General features: G+C 37.4%; 1 protein-coding gene across 2 annotated transcripts in view; it reads left to right on the forward strand.

The window, feature by feature from the left end:
- The window catches only part of SCAMP1 (secretory carrier membrane protein 1), an 89,207-nt gene extending 76,071 nt beyond the window's left edge, over positions 1 to 13,136 (forward strand). For both annotated transcript variants that reach the window (XM_069492017.1, XM_069492018.1), the window contains one exon: positions 11,345 to 13,136. In XM_069492017.1, coding sequence (XP_069348118.1) covers positions 11,345 to 11,509 — 165 coding nt within the window. In that variant the 3' untranslated portion in view covers positions 11,510 to 13,136. The remainder of the gene's footprint in view (positions 1 to 11,344) is intronic.
- Positions 13,137 to 24,791: the final 11,655 nt, after the last annotated feature.

The following is a 24,791-nucleotide window of genomic DNA, read 5'->3' on the forward strand; positions in this document are numbered from 1 at the left end:
TCTCTTCCTTTCCATTCCCATCCTCTAGAAAATTTTTTTACAGGTCATTCACAGCCCCTCACCCTTTTTTAAGTCCATTTTATATATAGTTACTATATTAACCTATAAAACACTAACCCAACAAAGCAGCACTCTGCAGATTTTTGACATGGACTTGGGGTTGGGAAATGGGTTTGTGGGAGGAGGGTTAGTGGTGACACTTCATAGCTCCTGGATCCACACTTTCTACACTAGTCAAACTGTACTGCTCATTTTCTTCAAATATGTCATCTACATCCCTTTGTTCCAGATTTTGTTTAAGCTGTGCTTTTTAACCCATGGATTAATTTATCTTCCAGTTGAAGACATCAGTAGATGTTCTTTTAAGACCCAACACAGATCTTGCTGCCTCTTCCACAGAATCTTTCTCATCACCTCATGTCTTAGGGATTTTGTCATACTCGGTTTTCTTGAGGGAACTTACTCTCTGTATTGCTCACTGTGGGACCTGAGCCAGTTGACATACCTTTAGTACACATATTCTGGGTACCCAGTTTTGTGAAGCCCCTCCAGGGCCAACAAGTCCTTAGCATTGGAATTAAATGAGAAGAGCCAGAGTTTTGCTTTGGAACCGTACAACTCAGGTTGAAATCCACGCCTTCACTTACAGCTGTGTGACCTGAGAGAGATACCTATGAACACTCAGGTTCAGTGTCCTCACCTGTACTCCAAGCTGCATGAAAGTGGGGACCTGGTCTATATGCTTTCAGGTTGTTCCTCACATCTGGATCAGTGACAGGCAGTGATTGGCATGTGAAAGGCCCTCAAATATTGGTTGAATAAAAGAAAGAATGGGAATAATAACTACTTTCGTAGGATTGGTGTGAGGAGTAAATGAAACAATGAATGTAAATAGCATAGCACAAGGCCTCCTCAATTAAAAAATAGTTTTCCTTTCTGATCTTTTTGACCCCTTTAGTATCATTTTATAATTCAGAATCTGGTTTAGTATTTACTTTTGTTTAGTAGGTGCTCTTTATTGGTCAGTTTTCCCTCAGAGAAACGGAACAGAATGAAGAAGTTTATCTCAAAGAATTGGCTTACACGGTTGTTAGGGCTGGCTAAGTAAGTCTGAAATCCATGGGCCAGGCTGTGAGGAAGGGCAGGCTGGAAGTCTCAAGCAGAAGCCAAAGCTCTGGTCTTAAGTAGGATTTCTTCTTCCTCAGAGGAACCCCAGTTCTGTTCTTAAGACCTGATTGGGTGAGGCATAGCCAGATCTTCCAGAATAGTCTTCTTCATTTAAAGTCAACTGATAGTAGGTACCAATCACATCTTCAAAATACCTTCACAACAGCACCTACATTTGTGTTTGATTGAATAAGTGGGGACTGTGGCCTAGCCAAATTGACACATAAAACTGAACATAGCACCATTCTTGTTAGAATTCCTTTATTATTCCAGATGTATTATTGAGAGTGTTTCATAATACCAGAAATGTAATAAATTTAGAGTATAGTAGAGGGTTTTGTGGTATGTTGCAGGTTTCGTTCATTTGTTAAACAACTGTTACTGAGCATGGATTATGTGTGCCAGGCACTGTGCCATGCATAAGTTCAAGGAGCTCACGTATCGATGTGGAAGAGAAACGAATGGGCACCACAATCCAGTGATTTGATGACTATTTTAGAGGTGAGTATAGGGAGAGAGGGATACCTAAGCATGTTTTGGAGGTCTTTTTAAGTAATGAAGTCTTTTTAAGTATTGCCTCAGCTGAGATACAATGACTATTCATCATTGTAGTTGTGGAATAAAGGGATAAGGGTCAGGGAAGAGGTTAAGTAGGTACCAGGTAGCAGGGATGCCATGTTCCTACCTAGTTGCAGGAAATAACATGGCAAATTCAGGGAATTAAAAGTAGCTCAGAATGGATGGGGAGATAAACTTGGTGCATGAGCTAGGACTGGGAAAAATGTAGACTGTTGGTGGTGGAGGATAGGGGAAGATGAGATTGAATTCATAAACTGTAGTTACATCCGCCAAGGCCTGGTAAACTAGGAAACCTTGTTAAGTTTGAATATTCTCCACAAAGGGGTAGTGAGCCATAGAAGAGTGTTAAGGTGGAGAGTAACTGAATTGATCTGATTTGAGCTTTAAAGAGATTATCCTGGAATAGATTTGAGATTTGTGGGACAGGATGTGGTGCTTGGAAAAACTAAGACTGGGAGATGAAATCAGAAATTGTTTAGTAATGATGGTGGCCTGAACTAAGGAAATGGCCTTTATCGTTACAGAACTAAGGAAGTGTGAAGTTAATGTAGTCAAGAGAAAACGATCAGGTAACGATTAATTTGACTTGGGTCTGGAAGTAGGGAACAAGGGAAGACTCAAAGGTGACACCCAGGTTTTTAGATGATGGACCATTCAGGAAGAGAGAATGCAAGAAAAGCAGGTTTGGGGATCAACATGTTTTCTACTTTGAATATGGGAAGTTTAAAATACTGGTGGGGCATTAAAATATAAATACTCAGTAGGCTTTTGGATATATCAGTTAGGAGCAAGGAGAAGAGCTGTGGGCTGGACTTCTAGACTGGGAAATACTGAGTTCTTGAGGTAAGTGAAGCCTAGAAAGTATATTACGGAGTGAATGTAAGAGTCTGCCGTGGGCAGAGTGAGGAGGGGATTTTACCCAGCAGTGGTCGTCAGGGCGGGGGGACATACGTGGCACAGATGATCAGTAGAGTCAGGGTGTGAAGGAAGTATGTGTTTTGCAGCTGTTGTGTAATGGACGACTGTGTACATCACTCTGCAGTTTTTTTCCCCTTCGGTTTTCCAGGTACACAGTTTTTCAGGATCCAGCCCATGAAGGAAAAGTCATAGGGCTGTGCTCGTATGCCAGGCATTTAAAAGAAATATGATTGTTTCCCAAATAAAAGTATTGATATGAGAATTATGCATTTATTTGTCTGATATTTATCTAAAATTTTAGTTGAATTTTTTTTACCTCATAGTTAAAGTAGTTACCAGTTACCTCTCTTTTTATGTTTCCACTATCTGTTGGTGCTGTATAAGTCCCTAAACTTCTCTGGGTCTCCTATTCTTTATCTGCAAAGTAAGTTTGGATGAGTTTTTTTGGTATGATTTTATGAAGTACAATAAATAGGGATAATATAAGCTAAAATATAATTTGAGTTAGCTTTCATATTTTAAAGGCAGGAGTTTCTCCTACTGTGATAGAAATTTAGGTCCAATAAAAACAACTGGTTTTTCTTTTTATTTTTTTATTCACATTTGCTCAAAACTGGCTGTTTAATAACCAAAACATCCTTTGGGGGTGTGTAGCCATAGTTTATAACCACTAGGGGTCAGGCTCTTCATGAACAGTTAATGTTGTCTAAAGTTTTTCTGTGCACACTATTTTGGCTCTAGAACTATTGGATTTTATTAAGCTATTCTATCCAGCCCCAGCTAAATGTTCTCTGTGGTATATACTTATTCTAATTGAAATGAATATAATTTTGAGAATTTTGTTGGCATTCTGAAGTCTTGCATAATTGGAGTAGGTAATTACTGGTGTGTAGAATGCCCAGTATGAGACTGTGATGTCTTTGTTTCCCTCATAGTGTTGGTTTATAATCCAAATTTCAAGTCTTGAAAGGCTGTATATGTCTCATACATATACATAGATAAATAAGTTCAATCCTTACCTTTCACAAGTAGATTTCTTAAATTTTCTCTCAGATTATTTCTAAATGGTATTTTTTAAAAGGTCCTCTTTCTATAGTAAATTGTTAGAATTGAATAATGGTTTTGGGCTAAGGGGGGAGATATTATAAATGGGTCAAGTAACAGTGAATGAATGAGTCACAGGAGGCTATGGATCAGAGGAATCCAAAAATATTCCCATCTTTTAATTGGTATAAGAGCTAGAATAATATGGAAGGAATTACTAAATAGTACATAATTTGTATTCCTTTTGGGACCTTGTTTTGAATGATTATCTTTTCCATGAAATTTAGGAGTTTGTTCATAGACTTTCATATCCATATGAATAAAATAGTTTTTAATAGTGAGGTTTCTTACATTTCCAAAGAATTTTAGAAAAAATTTCTTTTGCCTCTTTAAAAAAACAAGTTTCCCCAGGTGCTTTAAATTTTATTTACTATAATATCTATTTGGCAGGTATTCTTTTAATTTGTATAGGAGTATAGACTTGGGTATATTACCCAGAATAATGATTAAGTCTCGCTGATGAGTTAAGTTGGTGTTTTATAGTAAATGCTTTGTGGAGATAGTCTGTTATATTGTAAACTAAAATAAAATCTTAAGGCTCACCCCCCCACTGGCTGACTGAATGGACCCCCTCATGGCCAAAGGAATATCCTAAAACTAAGTTGCCTGCCAGGAGGAGGGAGGTCAGACATGCCTCATCATGCCCCCCTCCCTTTTTGGGAATATCCATTGTAAACCCATTTACAGGCCTAAGGGTATGCAAGACAAACCTCTGATAAACAGCTCCTTATCTTAAAACATTCCAAGCCTTTAGACAAAGCTTCATGTCTTTAACCAATTACAAGTCAAAGAATCTTTAAACCCACCTATAACCTGCAAGCCCCCCCCCTTTGAGATAGCCCACCTTTTCTTCGGGCCAACCAATGTATGCCTCCCACGTATTGATTTATGACTTTACCTGTAACCCCTGTTTCCCTAAAATGTATAAAACCAAACTGTATCCCAGCCACAGCAGGTCCACGTACTCAGGGCTTCTTGGGCGTGGCTCTGAGTCATGGTCCTCAAATTTGGCTCAGAATAAATCTCTTTAAAATTATTTTACAGAATTTGGCTTTTTTTTTGTTAACAAGATATAAAGTGATAGTCATCTTAGGTTAAAAGTGACTGTTACAGTCATTCCTCAGTATATGTGGGGGATTGGTTCCCCTTCCCCCACATATACCAAAATTTGTGCATACTGAAGTCCCACAGCTCTGTAGAACCCACACGTGAAAAGCCTCTGTATAGATGGGGTTTGCATCCCACAAACACTGTATTTTTAATCTGAGTTCGGCTGGGGGAAAAATCCACATATAAGTGTACCCCAGCAGTTAAATGTTGTTCAAGGGCTACGTTGTAGTTACTTTGAAAGCATTACTGTTGCTCACCCCTTTTTAAAAACTTCTTTTAGGACCTAGGATAGTAAGGTGATAATTCTACCATACTGTTTTTCTGTAGTCACGAGCAGTCATGCGACTTCTCTCTCTCTCTCTCTCTCAGAACCATCCAGCACTGTAGTCATTCTTCATTAGGAATCAGTTCCAGGTGATTCACATTGCCTATTAAAATGCTTGTCCAGTTATGTGTCATCTTCACCCAGGGGACACAGAGTAGATAGAGTAATAATTTTGAATCCCTAGAAAAAATGGCATTCTTGAGCAAGTTGTTTTTATCCTGTTCGCAGTTGCTATCCCTAGTGTGTTCTTTTTTTTTTATTCAAGACAGAGTCTTGCTCTGTCTCCCTGGGTAGAGTGCAGTGGCATCATCATAGCTCACTGCAACCTCAAACTCCTAGGCTCAGGCAATCCTCCTGCCCCAGCCTCCCATGTAGCTGGGACTATAGGCACATGCCATGACACCTGGCTAATTTTTCTCTTTTTAGTAGACATGAGGTCTCGCTCTTGCTCAGGCTGGTCTCAAACTCCTGAGCTCAAGCAATCCTCCTGCCTCGGCCTCCCAGAGTGCTAGGATTATAGGTGTGAGCCACAGCACCCGGCCAGTATGTTCACTTTTTAAAAAAATTTTCCCCCAATTTTTATTTTGTTACCCTTTTCACTAAGTACTAGGCTAGCTACTTAGTAGAGCCTAAATCTACATTAATATAACAAAATTATTAATTATCTTAGGTATCTTTAAACTTTGTATATAGGTATTTGTAATGCTGTATGTATGATACTTTCATCCAAATCATCTTTATATGCATATTTTCAACAGCTTTATTGAAATATTCACATATGCAGTTTACCCATTTAAAGTATATAATTCAGTGGTTTTTGGTATCTTACATTTTTTTAATTGTAGCAAAATATATGTAACATAAAATTTGCCATTGTAATGATTTTTAAGTGTACTATTCAGTGGTATTAATTGCATTCACAGTGTTGTACATCCATCAGCACTGTCTATTTCCAAAACTTTTCATCACCCCAAATAGAAACTCTGTAATCATTAAGCAATAATTCTATTCTTCCTTACTTCTAGCTCCTGGCAACCTCTAATCTACTTTCTGACTCTATGAATTGTCTATTCTAGGTATCTCATACAAATGGAATCATACAATATTTCCTTTCCTTTCGTACCTAGCTTATTTCACTTAACGTTTTCAAGGTTTATCCATATTGTAACCTGTATCAGAACTTCATTTCTTTTTAAGACTGAATAATACTCCATTGTATGTATATAGCACATTGTATTCATCTACTGTTGGACACTTGGGTTTTTTTCCGCCTTTTGGCTATTGTAAATAATGCTGTTGTGAACATTGGTGTATGAGTGTCTGAATCTTGGCTTTCACTACTTTTGTGTATATATCCAAGAGTGGAATTGCAGCATGGTCTTATGGTAATTCTGTGTTTAGCTTTTTAAGGAACCTCCAGACTCTTTTCTGCTGTGGCTTCATCATTTTCCATTTGCACCAGCAGTTTCTCTACAGCCTTGCCAACACTTGTTATTTTCCATTTTTCTCATAGCCATTCTATTAAATAGTAGATGTAAACTAGTATGTTTGAGGTAACTGTAAACTGAGCATTTTACTTTGTAACACAGGTACAATTTACTAGAACTGTTTGTACTTGTTTGGTAACTTTTTTTTTTTTATCAATGGGGAAAATTTGGGGCCATTTAATCCTAGCAGACAGATAAATAATTATTCAGTGGCTTCCACTTCAAGTTACTAAACTATGTTTTTTAGAGGGATATAACAATGAGTAGAATTAGCTCTTGCCTTTGGGGGGAACTAAAAGCGTGTGGGGTATAATAAGCCATGGAGATAAACCCTACAAAAGAAGAAACACAATATACATGCCCTAAAACTGTGGTCCCCAGCCTCCAGGCTGCAGACTAGTCCATCCACGGCCTGTTAGGGACCGGGCCACAGAGTTTTGTCCCCCCAACTCCGCCATCTGTGGAATACTTGTCTTCAGTGAAACCAGTCTCTGGTGCCAGGAAGGTTGGGGACCACTGCCCTAAAAGATATACAGAGTATAGGAGGTACTCACAACAGTTGGAGCCACAGCTAGTTGAGGCATGAAAGAGGACAAAACAGTATTTGAGATAGGCCTTAAAGGATGAGTGAAATTTGAACAGGATGAAACTAGAATGATGACTCACGGGGTTATAGAAGATATGTCTGACCCAGATCCATGGGCAGGAGGGTTCATAGAGGGTTTCTAGGAAATGTTTAATTGGAAAAATTAGGCTTAGGGATCCATGAGTTTTTTTAAAACTCAGAATAAGGATAAAAGAAATACTTAATGTTGTTTGTTTTTATTTTCCCTGCTTTTATTAAAGGTAAAATTTGATATGACAGGGATCTTACATTAATAAAAAGCATGATTTCTTGAAATGATGTTCTGTAAGCTTTAATAAAAACATGTTTAGATTATTATTATTATTATTATTTTTTTTTTTTTTTTGAGACAGAGTCTCGCTTTGTTGCCCGGGCTAGAGTGAGTGCCGTGGCGTCAGCCTCGCTCACAGCAACCTCAAACTCCTGGGCTTAAGCGATCCTCCTGCCTCAGCCTCCCGAGTAGCTGGGACTACAGGCATGCACCACCATGCCCAGCTAATTTTTTTTCTATATATATTTTTAGTTGGCCAGATAATTTCTTTCTATTTTTAGTAGAGATGGGGTCTCGCTCTTGCTCAGGTTGGTCTCGAACTCCTGACCTCGAGCAATCCTCCCACCTCCACCTCCCAGAGCGCTGGGATTACAGGTGTGAGCCACTGCACCCGGCCTAGATTATTTTAAATAAATTTTCATGGTTCTTTAATTTCCACAGTATACAGTTTTTCTGTCATACACCACCGTGGCATTGTACTAGATCTGAACATGCATCAAGGAAACAGGACTCCCTTTTGGAGGTGCATCTACATTTTGGCTGTGACACTTCTGCAGATACTTAAAAGTTAATTTTAATTTATGTTAGTATAACCCACAAATACATTCTGATCTAATCCTTAGGAAAACTCTGAGAAGTAGATAGGGTAACAAATATCCTTGTTTTGTGGTTAAATAAATGAGGTTTTGTGTGGTGACCAGCCACCTAGAAAGTAGTGGAATTAGTAGTGCCAAACCTAATCCCTTTTCTGTAATATTCTTAGAACTAAGTATTATTCTAGGAATAATGCAGTTCTCGTAAGTAGAAGAGATAGCAAGTATTTAATTTCTTAAAAAGTTTTAAAAAATTATAGTACTTGATGTTAAAACTTTGTTCCTGATTTCATAAAGAATGTGAATTGTCAGTAGATATCAATGTGAAACACAGGAAAATGATAAGCTTTTTGAGATGTTGGTCTTCATGATTAGCCTGTCATTTTTGGGGAGCCCCAAAATCAGGAATCTGCCCTTTCCACATGGATATAATGGATTTAGTACAGTATTTGAGCTTTGTGCACTGAATACATATGTGGTCTTTTCCCTCTAGGTGGCTCTCTGTGTCTCTGTATAGATACAGACTGTGAGAAGTATGTGCTATTCCTACCTTTATTTTGCCTCTCTGTCTGTTGGACTTTGAATTACATTTTCAGTAAAATATGAAGCCCATGAACACATAGCATCAGCTGCTCAATTTAATGCAGATTTGATAAAGGAAATAATAACAAAGGAAAATAGAACTAACATTTGTTTATTACATGACCATAAACTTGAGAGAAGAGGGGGAGAGAGAGACAAGTGAACTTGTAATTGCATTGCATTATGATTGGGTCTAGTAAGTAAAGGTTTGTTAGATTTCTATCATACACTTTTCTAGGATCCAATCATTTGTCCTCACTGTGAGATAAATTTCTTGAACATAGGAGTAATAATTTATCTGTATCTTTAATTTTCCTTAGAAAACTTGGTTTTAAAAGGGAATAAAAATAATTAATTCTGTATTTATTATAATGCTAAGGTACTAGGGGAAAAGAATTTTAGAGTTTACCAGTATATGTACTTGTCAGTATTCTTTCTTCCTGACCATTTTATATTTTGATGCACAGTAATAGGGCATTTGCTTTCACCACTGTGTCAAAAGCACTTGGGCTGTTTGGGTTATTTTTGTCTTGTACCCTGACAGCTTTTCATGCCTTAATATGCTTTCTTCCCTTGACATCAGTGAGAAGTCCCTGGTTATTCCTATTCCTCTTCTAATCATTCCTTATTGTGGGTGCCTCTTAAATATTGGTGTCTTAATATGTTTCTGTAATTGATTTTCTTCTCTTTCTATGCTACATGTTCTCCATAATTTCATATATGCCAAGGTTTTAGCTACCATTTATATGTTATCTTAGTTCCTTTGGGCTGCTATAACAAAAATACTATAAATTGGGTGGCCTGAACAACAAATATTTATTTCTCACAGTTCTAAAGGCTGGGAAGTCCAAGATCCAAGGCATGGACAGATTTGGTGTCTTGTTGGGGCCAACTTCCTGGTTTGTGGCCAGCTATCATCTTTGTCCTCAAGTGGTGGAAGGGATGAAAGAGCTCACTGGGGTCTTTATTTTTTAGAGACAGGGTCTTGCTTTGTTGCCCAAGCTGAAGTGCAGTGGCTATTCATAGGCATGATCATCTTGCACTCTCCTGCCCTCAAGCTATCCTCCTGCCTCAGCCTTCAGAGTAGCTGGAACTATAGGCATGCCCCACCACACCCGGCCCTGTGGGGGTTCTTTTATAAAAGCTCTAGTCTTATTCATGAAGGCTTCTTGCTCATGACTTAATCACCTCTCAAAGACCCACACCTCCTAGTACTATCACATTGCAGGTTAGGATTTTAACATAAGAATTGGGCAAGGGGCACAAACATTCAGTCTATAACATATGCCCATGGTTTCCAAGTCTGTGTCTTAGCCCAGTCCTCACCTGAGTTCCAAACCAAATCTTCACCTACCTGCCGTGGCAGGCCTAGAATAGGTATTCAGTAGACATTTGTGGAATGAATGACTATTTAGAACTTGTCTCACCTCCCCACTAAGCCAACCTATCCTCCCTATTTGTGGAATGAATGACTATTTAGAACTTGTCTCACCTCCCCACTAAGCCAACCTATCCTCCCTATTATCTATCTTCCTGAAACTACTTCCTGGTAGCCAAGTTTGACTTGAGTGTCTTTGACCCATTATACTTTTTCTTATTCCATGTTCACTCTACAGTTACCAGTTCCTATCCAGGTTTGGAAAAAGAACTGACTTGGATGCACTGGCCCCTTCCCCAAACCTGCTTTGATTGTATTTAAGTCAAGCTTCTAATTTAGATCCAATCACTCACTGTGCAGTGTAATTACTGGTTTGCTTATCTGTCTCTTCCCCTGCCCTTATAGTTTGTGGGCATGTAATAAGTAAGTGTTTGTTCTAATTTGTTTTATCTTATCCTTTGTCAAATTTGTGTTAAATTGAGTGGGTAATGTTATGTATTGATGAGCTTCATAGTTTAATTATGCAGCTTAAAACATATGCTGATAGAAAAATTTTGAACTCTACTGCTGAAAATAAACCCCAATATTTGAGTGATGAATCATTATAGAGAGGCCATTCCCGGAAGTGCTTCTTGTACATTCTTTAGGACTTGACCAAACAAAGGTAAATTGTATACAGTGGTTAACAGCAGTGTGTTGAAGGACATAAAGAGTGTTAGGTACATTAAATGATAAAGTGATACCATTTGATTATAATAGGGTCAGTGTTGTATATTTAGCCAAAATAGAACAAGATAAGGTATTGTTCTCTTTGAATTGTTTGGGATTGTAAATTAATGTATTAAAGTCAGATTGTCTCTTGTTACAATGTTTAAGCCATTCTATTGTAATGCTGCAATATCATAACTAATTGGATGCAGAAGATAATATAGCTTTTTGCAATTGGCTAAGAAGTTGTTCTCTAAATTATTTTTGGTTTGAATTGGCATAATCATCTCTTCTGCTTGGAGAAAAAAGGAAAAACCTGTGTTAAGAAGATATTTAAATACAATATTGTCTGCCAGTGTGATGGCTAATTGTTTGGATCTTAGGAGTCATGGCTACGACTAGTCCTTTCATCTCTAAGTAGTGTTGAGATTAATTTAGGAGCTGCTGGAAATGAATGTGTAGATGCTACTTACCTTCTCTTTTTTGTATGTTTCTAGGTACATGGACTGTATCGCACAACAGGTGCTAGTTTTGAGAAGGCCCAACAAGAATTTGCAACAGGTGTAATGTCCAACAAAACTGTCCAGACCGCAGCTGCAAATGCAGCTTCAACTGCAGCAACTAGTGCAGCTCAGAATGCTTTCAAGGGTAACCAAATTTAGAGAATCTTTAAACAATACACTGTTACCTTTTGACTGTACTTTTTTCTCCAGTTACTGTATATTCTACAGATATTTTTATGTTCAAAACACACAGTACACACAGCATGGATATTTCCTGTTCACTTGTGCATGGGCTAATATCAGAAAAACTTCCTTATTACTTAAGAGTTTCTTAATATTTCAGTGCCCCTTGCAGAAAAAAAAAATATTACATGCTAAATAAATATTCTCCATATTTTTTGGGGGATGATGTTCAGTGAATTATTTCAGTGGTGACACACTGAAATTAATATGGTACTTATGATTAAAAATACATTTAATACTAACTGCAATAGTTCTTTCAAGAATCTTTAGAGACAAGGATTACACATTGGAACAGTGAAGCTATGTTTCATTCTTTTTTCTCTATTTATATTGAAACAAATAGGCCAGCAGACACTTAAGGATTTTTAAATTGGCTTGCTTTTAGCAGTTTCAGTCACCAGTGAAGAGTCTGTGTGCATTTTGTAGTAGATAATGTAAATTTTATCTTCTTTTTATTTTCTTTTTTTAGAGTAGTTGATATTTTGATAACAATCTCTGATCTTGCATGAGTACCACATTTCTTAAAACAGTATTTGGGGCTCTGTACTGCTTATGGTTGTAGGATTCAGGAGTTCATGGAATCATAGAAATGATTTTATGTAATAGTTTCTTTTAAATTAGAATTTATTGGGGTACAATATGAGAATATAATATGCAGTGCATTATCCAAAACAGATGGTAGTTAACTGATGCAGTAGAATGTAGTGGTAATAATTCCTTTTTTCCCTTAATTTTTGGCATTCATATAGTAAAATTTTACTATATGGAAACTTTGGTATATTCTTGTGGCTACTCTTTTTAATTGAACTGAGATTGTATTTGACAGCTCTTTTTGGAGATGTGTGTGTATGTGATTTTTAATAGAGGTTAAAAGACTAGCTTAACCCTTGTCTAAAAAGAACGTACAATGTTTAAGGGATTTTTCTTTTAGCTTCTCATCTCAAATAATAAGACCCTGGCATTTTTCATGTACTTGAATCCCTAATACACCTAAGTCTTTCATTTTTTGAGACAGACTGAATACATCTAAAATTTTCAGCAATAGAAAAAAATAAAACATTTAACTTGCGCTAAGCAAGAAAGTACAAATACAGTTAAATGCATTAATTATGATAATCACATTACAGTTACTATGTAGCACAGAACTTTGTTCTTATATTGGGATCAAACTTAGAATAGATTTTAATATTGATTAAATGACTCAAAGGCATTTGTAAGTCATGCTATTGTGTTTTGGAAGTCTTTAGCTAATTTAAGATTGCAGAATGATGGACAGTGATTAGTTGATTTTAAAGTAAGGATTATATTATTTGAGACAGTAAATCACTTTTTTAAAAAAAAGAATATGGGCATATGGACATAAATGGTTAAATCACTTCCATTCTCCCCAAATCTGGAGTTAAAATAAGTTTCATGTGGGGGGTTGGATGCCAAGTTCTGACTATTTATGAAGCTTAGCATGTTACTAGGTAACACAGATCCATCCAGATGGTGTTTACATTTTGATTTATTTGGGACCTTATTGAAATTAAGTATACTTGGGGAAGATACTTCTTTTATTCTTCAGAGTATGCATTTAAAGCTGCTTTTATGAATATTTCTGATCAGTGATAATCTCCACTTACATTCTCAACCAGCCAAGCCAGTCAGTTCAAGTTTTTCAGAGCCTGTAATCATAATTGAAAATCTATTTCATCATGTGCTTTATTGAGTGTGGATTTTATACACATTCAAAACATGAACCACAAAATACAAGAGCACTTAAATCCACCATTAACTTATATCCCAAGCCCATTTTTGTTTTTCTTTAAACTACAAATAAAAGATATATTAGAGACATTTGACAAATACTGAGATGACTTTCCTTCAGAATTGGATTGTTTCTCTCTATTATGTAGAAATCCCCAAAGGTAGCACTATTAAATAGCAAAGAATAATTATGACCCACAGTATTTTTTTTTTCTGTGGATGGGAAAAACGTTTTAAAATCCAGTTATTTGGGTTAATACAAGTTTAAGAGAGAAAATTATGTTTTTTAAAAACATGAGTGTACATTAAAATTATGGCAATGCTTACAGTTTCATCAAGTATGAAAGGAGCTTTAAATTCTTATATTCACTATTAACAATAATTAGTAAATATTTACATTTTCACTCTGCAAAAGATTGGCATTTGTTAGTGTTTTATATTTAATACTAAAATTACAGTCCTGAATGGTCTTCACATAGTAGATATCACATCATTTTTCAGTTTGCAATATTAAACATGGCTATTTTATTTCAAGCCAAAGTTTGAACACTGGAAAATCATTGCTCGGTGATTTGTAATTTGGGACTTGGATTATTTATCTGAGGATGTTTGTATATTTTGTCAGTGATATTGCACTGCCATCATGGTGACTGTCATGGTTCTATATAAATGCTCTCCATCTGTCCCTCTAATGTTGCATGTTTTCAGTGGGTTGGAAGTTTTGTATATTTATTGTATTATCACAGAGTGTCATAAAATAAAATGCTGTTTACTGGATGTTTGTTTGTATAATTTTAAGAACTATATTAGCAATACAGAGGCGAAATTATGTTGAGGGTTTATGGTATATAGAAATTTCACATTTGATTTTTAAAAACCTGTGTATAATTCTGTCATTTGCTAAACAAAATAATATAAAAGACTTAATTAAAAACTCTCAGCAACATAAAACAATTTTTCTGTTGCATTAGATCTTTATAGGTAGTGGGACATTAGCTTCATCGATATTAAATATTTTGACCACTGTAAGGTCAAAATACAGACTGTCAAGAAGTTAGATTCAAAATGGAAAACCTGTTTTATGGCTCTGATCTTTCATTGTGGGTTAAAAATAGATGCTTCTGTACTAGTACTATATTGATTTCATTGAACTTATGTTCTGTTTCCTAACCTTACTACTACTACCTATTGCTGTCTTATGTCCTGATAAAAGTACCTCTGTGTATTATTGAAGTTTTCACTTGGTTAGCTAAAGAAGATGTAAAAATATAATCTAAAATAATGTTCATAGTGACTCTTTCGAGAAATACATGTTAAAATAGAAACAATATTTTTTACTCTCTGAGTGTTATCTAAAAAAATGTGAGTTTGAAGTTTTATACCTCATTTACTAGGAAAATATCTAATTCTATAATTCATGTGGAGGTAATGTATGGTTTGCATTTTAAGGATATTTATGTTAAGGTTAGATTTATTAGTTGTTTGTGTAAATCATTTGTAATAGCATAGTGCTTTGTACTTATCTGAAAAAACTTAATATCTAATTTTGTATTTGTTGGTAAAAATCTGTGTTTAGCATGACTTTATATATGGAATTTGTTGCATTTGGGGCATTTTTTTCCTGCTTATGTATAGCTTAGAATTACCATGACTGTCATACACCATTTTACTATATCTCCTTTTTTTTTTTTTTTTCTTTAAAGGTGAAATAAGGGTAGTTTTTTTTGTTTGTTTCTGAGACAGAGTCTCACTCTTTGCCCAGGCTAGAGTGCTGTGGAATAAGCCTAGCTCACAGCAACCTCAAACGCCTGGGCTCAAGCAATCCTTCTGCCTCAGCCTCCCAAATAGCTGGGACTATAGGCATGCGCCACCATGCCCAGCTAATTTTTTCTATATGTATATTTTTCGTTGTCCAGCTGATTTCTTTCTGTTTTTGTAGAGACGGAGTCTCACTCTTACTCAGGCTGGTCTCGAACTCCTGAGCTCAAACGATCCACCAGCCTCGGCTTCCAAGAGTGCTAGGATTACAAGCATGAGCCACCGCACCCAGTCAAGAGTAGTTAATTTAAAAATAATTGAGGATGGTTAAAAATAGCACCTTACCTTGATAGATTTTCAAGTACGATAATATAAATTTATTTAGAGTAGAATAATATGTGTAAAACATTAGAATTGGGGCCAGGTGTGGTGGCTCCTGCCTGTAATCCTAGCACTCTGGGAGGCTGAGGCAGGAGGATCACTTAAGCCCAGGAGTTTGAGGTTTCAGTGAGCTATGATGACACCACCGCACTGTAGCCTGGACAACAGAGTGAAACTCTCTGTCTCCAAACAAACAAAAAACATTAGAGTTGTTTTAAAAATTGTTTTATTCAATTAAAAAGTTGTATCTCAGTGGTTAAGTATCATGGAAAGTGAAGTATTTCCACTAGAATTTTAGGGCACATTTATAAAACAGCATGCTTGTTTTGGTGGGTATTTTTAGACCTTATTTTAAAGGTTTATCACAGTATATAGAAAGAGAATATAGAGAGCTGGAAAGAAATCAGCAGACACTTTCTGAGCCAGGTATTGCCATTCATCTGTTCTATTATATATAGGCAGATCTCTAATTAAAAATTCTGAGAAAACAGAGAAAGACTGTTTTCCAGTTTTCTCACCCTTCCTGTGGACTTTATATTTACAATTTAACTTTGTGGTGTGCACTTTTCATGTTTTCAGTTAGCAAGGGAACATGGGAGCCACCATGTGGAAACGCAGTGAGTGTTAATTTTTGTGTTTATCCAAATCGTGATTAATTTTTCAGCTCATCTCTGACTTGACATGGCTGATGGTGTAGGTAAAACTTCCAACACTCAAACCCATTTTATCTTTTCTCTAATAGGGACAGAAAGTAGTTAATCTCCTTCTACCTAGTAATTTTTAGTAATGTACTTGTATAACATGACTCTGAATATTTTCTATACATTAAATGGTTCTAATTTTTAGAATCATGCATGCAAATTTTAAACTCTTTAGTTATTTTGGTATATACTTAATTGTAATCCTAGAATTTTGTGTGATTCTCAAGATTAATCATGATTTTTGTAGTTGCTACTGTTGACAATTTGTAGTATTATTCAGGTATTTTGGGGATGGGAGGGAAAACACTAAAAATCAGTAATATATTATCTGGTGATTACAGTGGTTTCAGAATAATCTAGTCTCCTACACAAAAACTGACCCCACTGGGCAAATACATCCCTCAAACTTTTTTTCTAGTATGAGAGCTGTGTATACTTATGATAGAACAATTGAAAAATACAGGAAGTAATAAATGAGAAAATAAAAACAAATCCTTAATTCTATCACCTAGGGATACCTCTGGTAATATTTTATTGTATTTGCTTCCATTCTTTTTTTATGCATGTATATTTTATAGAGTTAAGGGATATATAAGCAACATGGATTTTTAAAAATCTTGTTTTCCCCTCACTTAGCATATCATAATGACCTGATAGTTTGTTTTAAAAAATAACTTTTTTAGTTTATAAAAATAATATATATTTCAGTATAAATTGTAGAAAATATTTACAAGCAAAAGAAGATAACTGAAATTGCTCATAATTTTATACCCATGAATAATTTCTATTAAAATCTAGTTTGTATCTTCCTGTTTTTCTAGGAAGACAAGTTTCTAATATTAAAAAATGAGATTATCCTGTACATCTTTCTAGTAGATTCTTTTTTTTTTTTTTTTTTTGAGACAGAGTCTCACTCTGTTGCCCAGGCTAGAGTGAGTGCCGTGGCGTCAGCCTAGCTCACAGCAACCTCAAACTCCTGGGCTCAAGCAATCCTCCTGCCTCAGCCTCCCGAGTAGCTGGGACTACAGGCATGCACCACCATGCCCGGCTAATTTTTTCTATATATATTTTTAGCTGTCCATATAATTTCTTTCTATTTTTTTAGTAGAGATGGGGTCTCGCTCTTGCTCAGGCTGGTCTCGAACTCCTGAGCTCAAACGATCCGCCCACCTCGGCCTCCCAGCGTGCTAGGATTACAGGCGTGAGCCACCACGCCCGGCCTCTAGTAGATTCTTTAGGGATGTTTACCCTAGTTCTCACAAGCCCCATTTCTTTGGGACCCTGAAGACCACATTGGTACTGGATGTCATTTAGCCATAGTGAATTCATGCGAGCTCATCAGATTTTTATTCTGCATGTAGATGTGTCTGGAACTGTACTTTTCCAGAATTGGGATAGATTGGGTAGCCATGTTCTGCCATGAGGGAGGAATCACCAAGAAAGCTGGTCTGCAATGAAAATGAAGAATGAAGCAGACATGCAAGGAGACATAGAAAGAAGGACACAGAAAGGTCTTAACCGCTTTCCATTTCCTGTGTGAGGCCCTACTGCTCACTCTCATCTCATCTCATCTCATCATCCTCGTGATATTTACTCTCTTCTCTCTGAGCTATCTTGAAGTGGTTTCCTATTACATTCAACTGGAGAATCTTTTTTTTTTTTTTTTTTGAGACAGAGTCTCACTCTGTTGCCCAGGCTAGAGTGAGTGCCGTGGCGTCAGCCTAGCTCACAGCAACCTCAAACTCCTGGGCTCAAGCAATCCTCCTGCCTCAGCCTCCCGAGTAGCTGGGACTACAGGCATGCGCCACCATGCCCGGCTAATTTTTTCTATATATATATATTTTTTAGCTGTCCATATAATTTCTTTCTATTTTTATTAGAGATGGGGTCTCGCTCTTGCTCAGGCTGGTCTCAAACTCCTGAGCTCAAACGATCCGCCCACCTCGGCCTCCCAGAGTGCTAGGATTACAGGCATGAGCCACCGCGCCTGGCCTCAACTGGAGAATCTTAACTAAGACACTGGTTTATCTTTTTTCACTTATGATATAAATATATCAAACTTCATATTTCTGAATATATTTCTATAACATTTAGTAGCTGTATAGCTACCATTATATATTTGTATCATAAAGTCTTGTTCCTTTAGCTTATGATTTTCAGGGGCTTTTTATTATAAATAATTTATGAAGGAATATATTAAATTTAGAGGCTCAGGCTTTTTGTTCTTTGGTTAAGACAAATTGCTGGGTCAAAGGGTGTGCATGTATTTTTTTTAAAAGACCTTTGATGTGCGTTGCCAGATTGCTCTCCAGAAAAATTTGTATCAATTTATGCCTCCATTAGCAATGTACAAGAGAGCCTCATTTTCCATATGCTAGCCAACATTAAATGTTCCTTTTGTAAAGTCTTTTATACCAATAGGTTTTGACAAATAATCAGGAGGTCTGTTTTCTATGTATTCTGGTTTCCCATAGCTTGTGGTCTCACCTAATGTTACCTGTTTACTTTTTGGTTTTGCTAAACAGCAGTAACTGTACATCCTGCATCCACAGAGAATTCTTCCACTTCCTGAAAGCTCTAAGGTAAAGATGATTAGCTGAATGCTTTATTGTAACAAGATGGAAAAAGAAATGGTGGCCTAAGGTAGCCAGTCCACCAAGTCTCTAGGTAAAATTTGATTGGTTTTGACAGCAGGTTATGTTACCCTTCATGAAATTTTTAAAAGCAACTCAAAATGATACTAGTCTGGGTGGACAGAGGATGCTTTTAGTTTTCTTCTAGTAGTAACTTTTACTTACTGAGGACTTACTGTATACCAGAGACTACACTTAATGCATTATTTACAGCACCTTAATCCTCACACCAAGTCTGTGATGTCACAGGAAATTCTAGGAAATTACCCCAAGGTCCCTCAGTGAGTGGTAGTGGTGAAGGGCTGGAGAGGGGTAGTGAAAATAACCAGCTGCCCCGACTCCTGCCAAGTGTGGGGCTGCTTCTGTCACACAGTGCCACCTCTTTCCAGTTCTGTGTTCCTTTCCATCCTTCCACATTTCCAGTAATTCATGTCCATCCTTTTAAGTACAACGGGCACTAGAAAAAGTATTGATGACCAAGAAAAATTTACAACATGTATTTCTGAAGTCTCCAGACCAAGGGCTAGCCAGCTCTAGCACCTGTGGAGTGGGGCCTGTTGAAGAGCAGGTGCCTGCTGTCTGCTCTTTCACGGTATTAACCTACTGAATTGCCTCTGGCATTTGTGTTTGGAGAAACATTAGTTGAGGACAAATCCTTATTTAATTATTATGTTAAGTGTGCTGCTTATGTGATCACACAGAGATACTGGTTTTGCCAAGGAGTTTGTATTGGCCACTTTCTCACCCTGAACATTCAAGGAAGAAAATAACATTAGCTGTTTGGGAGTGTTGCTTTGGTGTCAAATCTGTATTTGCTTTTCCACTTAATAGCTTTCTAACCTGGAGCACATTACTTAACCTCACTTAAGTGACAGTTAACTTATTTATAAAATGAGGTTAATAGTAGTTTCTACCTCATAGGGTTCTGATGAATAAATGAATTATGTGAGGGGCTTAGCATAGTATCTGCACATAGAATGTACACAATAACTAAAACTTACCCATCTGTCCATGCGTATTGACTCCCAAATCTGTGTCTTTAACCTGGTCTCCCCACGGTGTATTTCAGCTGCACACAGGGCTTCTCCATTGGCAACCTAAGCTGAACCTCCCCACCTTCACTGTCCCTGCTCCTTCTGGATTCTTCATCTTGGTGATAGCATCACTCTCCACCCAGTGCCTACACTAAATACCTGGCAGTCATCCTAGACTTGACTTCTTCTCCCACCACTTCTCATCAGTGACCCATCTGTTCTTTCTCTGTAACATCTGTCTAATTCATCCCACTGATTGCCCCACTGTCCCTGCCTTAATTCAGGCTTTCTTCTCTCGTGAATAAAATTATAGTGGTTTCCTCCAAACATAGGCACTTTGTGGGCTGCCTCCCTGTAGGTGTTAGGTTTTTCAGGATGTTTGGCTATAAAAAGCTGAAGAGCTGCTAATAGCTTTGTGTTATTTGATTGGCTTTTCTTTCTCCTGCAGTTTTGGCTTCACTGCCTCCTCTTATGTGTGCTTTCATTTATATCCTGTGCACCTAAGCAAAATTAGCAGTCATGTCTTGAAGACTTATCTTGAAGAACTCTGCAGGGTAAGGAGAGGAAGCTGCAAGGAAGAAGATAGTAGTAGTGGCAGCAGTGGGATGGCTCTGCCAAATGACTAAGCTGCTGGTGAGTCTCTAAAATGCAGTTACTGGTTCTTGCTGCTTTGAAGCATAGTCCAAAGTTTGCTTTAATGCCCTTATCCTTCAGTGTCTGAGGGTTGAAAAAGGTATAGAATTATTTGAAACTACTGAAATAATACCCACATAAAGGAAATGTCCAGGGTAGTAAAGACTCTTAAGTGGTTCTTTGGTTAAGCAAAGACTTTAAGGGGATCTAGGAGTAAGCTGAATGCAGCGTGTCCCAGATCAGTTGTGGAAAGCTGACCCAGAAGCAAACTGCTAGCAGGTGAGAAGCACACGGAGGACTCCCCAGAAAGGACTCTGCTGAAATGTAAGCCAGGATCCTTTCTCTTCTGCGGTAACTTCTGAGAAAGATAGGACAGCCAGAGAAGCAACTGACTTTTCCTCAATTTGCTTGGATTATTCAGATCATGGTGTGTTTGGAAAATATTTTAGTGATTTAGGTAATTATTTCAGCTTTTAATTATAATTTTTATTAGAAATCTGGCAAGTGTCAGGTATGTTTAGAAACCAAAACATAAATATAGTTTCAACTGTCACGGGCCCTAGGTCAGGGGAGGCAACAGCCATTTTTTTGCTTATTCTGTCAGATACTAAGTGCTTCATGGGACTTGGGGAGTTGAAAGTTTACAAAAAGGGTATTCAGTGTCATGTTTGAGTTTGTAAGTTAGAATTCTACCTATGATGGGTGAGGCTTTTTATGGGCAGGATTACCCTCAGGAAATGTGGATGTGGAATGGCTCCATATGCTTGACTATTTTTACTCCTAATATTTTTGTTGGAAGAGGAGAATTTGTCTTTCAGTTAACTTTCCTTTTTCATAACTTCAAGATATATTCATTGTACTTGAGAGGTTTTTTCCTATTTATTATAATGTGTTGGTGCTTCTCCAAGGAAGAAATATCTTGAAGTCAAAGATAACCTGGAGTAGGGATATATGTTGCTAGTGAATGGAATAGTTGAAAATACCTAAGTATCTTTTTTCCTGTCATCAATATTACATATTACTTAGTGTTTAAAATAAATTTTGACATAAGTATTTTTTGGATCATATTATACACATCATACTGAAGCCAGTATACTCAGACCTGAAAGAATGAATTTGCAAAATCTGGTTTAATTCAGATTTGGGGAGGGGAGCACATTGTGAAAATACATATGCACAGGAACCTAACTGATGCTAGACAAACAACGTATTAGTTTACAATATAACAGGATAACCACAAATTTAAAGGCTCAAATTGAGTCCATCAGCTGTAAATACAATTTCATATTTGGCTCAAGTGGCTATTGAATATCAAGTGGTGCCAAGTTCCTCCAAAGCACCTAATGACCCCCCAGCCTTGGAAGGAGTTTCACCACAGTCTCGGAAGAAATCCCAGTCACGCCTTTAATTCTTTTGGCCCTTGGGAGTCATTGCTACCCAAATAGAAATGCAGGCGAGGGATTTCCCATGGCCACATGGTATTGCACAGAGAGGTCTGTTCTAAGCCAGACTCTTATAGCTAAGGAGGTGTGAGATTAGCCCTTAAATAGTGGTCTAGCATTAACATGGTCTATAAAAGCATGTTAAGAAATAGCTCCTTAGTGATTATGTACCAGCTACTAGTTATCACACTAACAGAAAAAGGCAACATGGCAGCTTCACATTTCACATAAAAGACTAGCATTAACTGGGCCTGGCTTGTTGCTGGCTTAACTTTCACGTAAATCTAGTGATTGTTTTAATTTAGACCCAGGAAAAAATGAATGTATACCAGTCTTTTGTTCACATAAGATTTGTGTAGCATTAAATTGTTATGGGTTAATGACTAGGCCATGAAGGCAAAAATGTGTAACTCTCCTTTGCCAAAACAGAAACATCCCTGTTTTGACTCCTGTCCAGTTTCAAAAAAAAAAAAACAAAACCCTACATACACGTTTGTTATTGCACATCTTTCACACGAACTTGTGTATGTAGAATAGACATATATCTTAAATATGCTACACATAAAAAGACTATGGCACTTTACAGAATACATGTTTAACAAAGATCATTACACCACAGAAGTCTGAAAACTCTACAAAAACACACAACATAACATTGTTGAGTTAGCACACAGGTTTAAAGAATCCACAGAATCTAAGGCAAATATTTCTGCCTCAGAGTTTGTTGAGAAGCCCAGCCCATCACGAAAACTTTAAGCATAAATGCAGGCAAAATAAATACGACTTTTCTGGTAGTAGTAATGGTCCTATTTATTAGAAAAATAAGTGTGGGTCAACAATCTAATTATCTTTAACATTTCTTTCTAGCACATCCCTCATACTCAGTGGTTTTTCAGCAGCTGTGTAGAAGAGTGGTCTGGACTAGCATGATGCGAGACTTTTGATGGTCCTTTCATCCCAAAGCCTAAGGGAGTGAAGGTTTAAAAGGCCCAACATCACCTTTTACTCAAGTCTCTGCTAGAGAAATTTGATCTGTTAGTAAGTCAGTGTTTAGGTAGTTTTTAGTGGCTTGGGGTTTTGCGTGTGCGCATGTGTTTTTTGTCTTCTGTAGCATTCAAATTAATGAAATAAAAATTGTCAAGTGACTTTATTTTGGCCAAGAGTGGTCACATTCTCATTTGTGACTGTTTCTAGGTTGATCTCTAGGGGTTCACCACCACCTCAGTGAAAGAGCAGATGATGGACATGCTTGGAGGATCCTTTGGGCTTATGAGACTGAAATTGCAAATTTAGTATTAGAATGTGGATTCTCAATCTTGCAAAGAAAGAATGAATCTTCTGATGAAAAATTTGACTAAGATTTTGCCTGATAAGGGAATTGCTTTTAATGAAAATTATTGCCAAGGTATGAAAAAGTTACTGTGGTGGCACAGACTTGATTAGAACATTATGAATGCACAAACAGGGACAGGAGCCTGGTCTGGTGGTTCCCGGAGCGTGTTTAAGACACTGGCTGTGAGGATACCCGTTCTCTCTTCAAAAAAAGTCCTAGGATTTACACCTTGCTTACTTTGAACTTTAGTTCAAGAATGGTAAACTCATTAAGGTCTGGTGGTTCTACACTCCCACCCTGCTTACCCTTAATCTGTGAGATACGATGGTTTCTGGTATAGACCAAAGGCGAAAATGTAGTAAAACTATAGTGGCCTCCTTCCATCTATACATAATATAGCAGTTACTTGTTCTGCACCAAGGTATGGTTTTAGACTCTCACGGCTTGAACATGATTCACTGGGGGCAAGGTTGTAAAATCTGAGTCAGGGTTGTACAGCTGGTGGTACTTAGCACACACTACCTTGCCCATAGAAGGTGCTTAGTAATTATTTGTTAAATTTTCAAAACAAAGCAGACTAGGAACAGACTTATACTTTTAATCCTCCCAGAAATCTGGCAGGTCCACCTCACTTAAGTTGATAAGCAGTGTTTCTATATCATTCTGCAGTTCTGAAGCTCACAGACTAGATGATTTGTGGCTACTGCATACCATCTTCCTGAATCCTTTATAATAGTGGTATTTGATTCTTTTTGTAAACAGGTGTAGGCAGGTACACTATGACCTTGGTCTAGCTCCTGTTTTTGCATTTACTTTGACTCTGCTTTCCTGGGAATAGTCTGATGCAACTCTTCAGCTGTATCTACTTAACTCCTATGACTAGCCCCTTTTTTCCTGCTAAGAATGCCATTCTGCTACTGATGAGGTTGGAAATAACAGCTGACTACAGCATGGTTACCAATGGGGAGGAAAGATGTCCCTGCTGCAAGTGCCAAATTTCTGGCAAGTCTTCCCCGTGACCATCTGAATGAACCACAGCTGGCTTGGAGACCTCTGTCCCTGGAAGGAAGAAACAGAGTGAGGTTTCCTCTGGCAGTCAAAGCACAACCCTTGGAGACAACATGTGACCTCCCGTAGAAGAGGAGCCTGGCTGGTACGAGGGAAGAGGAAAGAATTTGTCTTCACTAGTAAGATTATGTACTTTTGTTCTCATATGATCGTACAGGGCCTTATTCTTTCTTTACTCAAATTTTTAAAATGTTAGAGTGATAGTTCATGTGATCTTCCCTACCCTGGAATTCAGCCTAGAATAAGTTTCACAGCAGGATTCCACACTGTCCCTGCTGACCTCTTTGGTCACCTAAGCAAGAGCTAGGGTCTTGCGGTTCCCTTTAGCACACATCCTGTCCTTAGCATGTGTGTAGTTTTCCATTCATCTCCAACTGAGACAACTTGAAAGGACTAGGAGGAAAACATAAACACCAACCCAAAACCTCATTCTGAGGCAGAGATGCTCCCAGACAAGCAGCCCTGG

The sequence above is a fragment of the Eulemur rufifrons genome, chromosome 17, assembly GCF_041146395.1.
Source record: "Eulemur rufifrons isolate Redbay chromosome 17, OSU_ERuf_1, whole genome shotgun sequence".
NCBI classification, from domain to species: domain Eukaryota; kingdom Metazoa; phylum Chordata; class Mammalia; order Primates; family Lemuridae; genus Eulemur; species Eulemur rufifrons.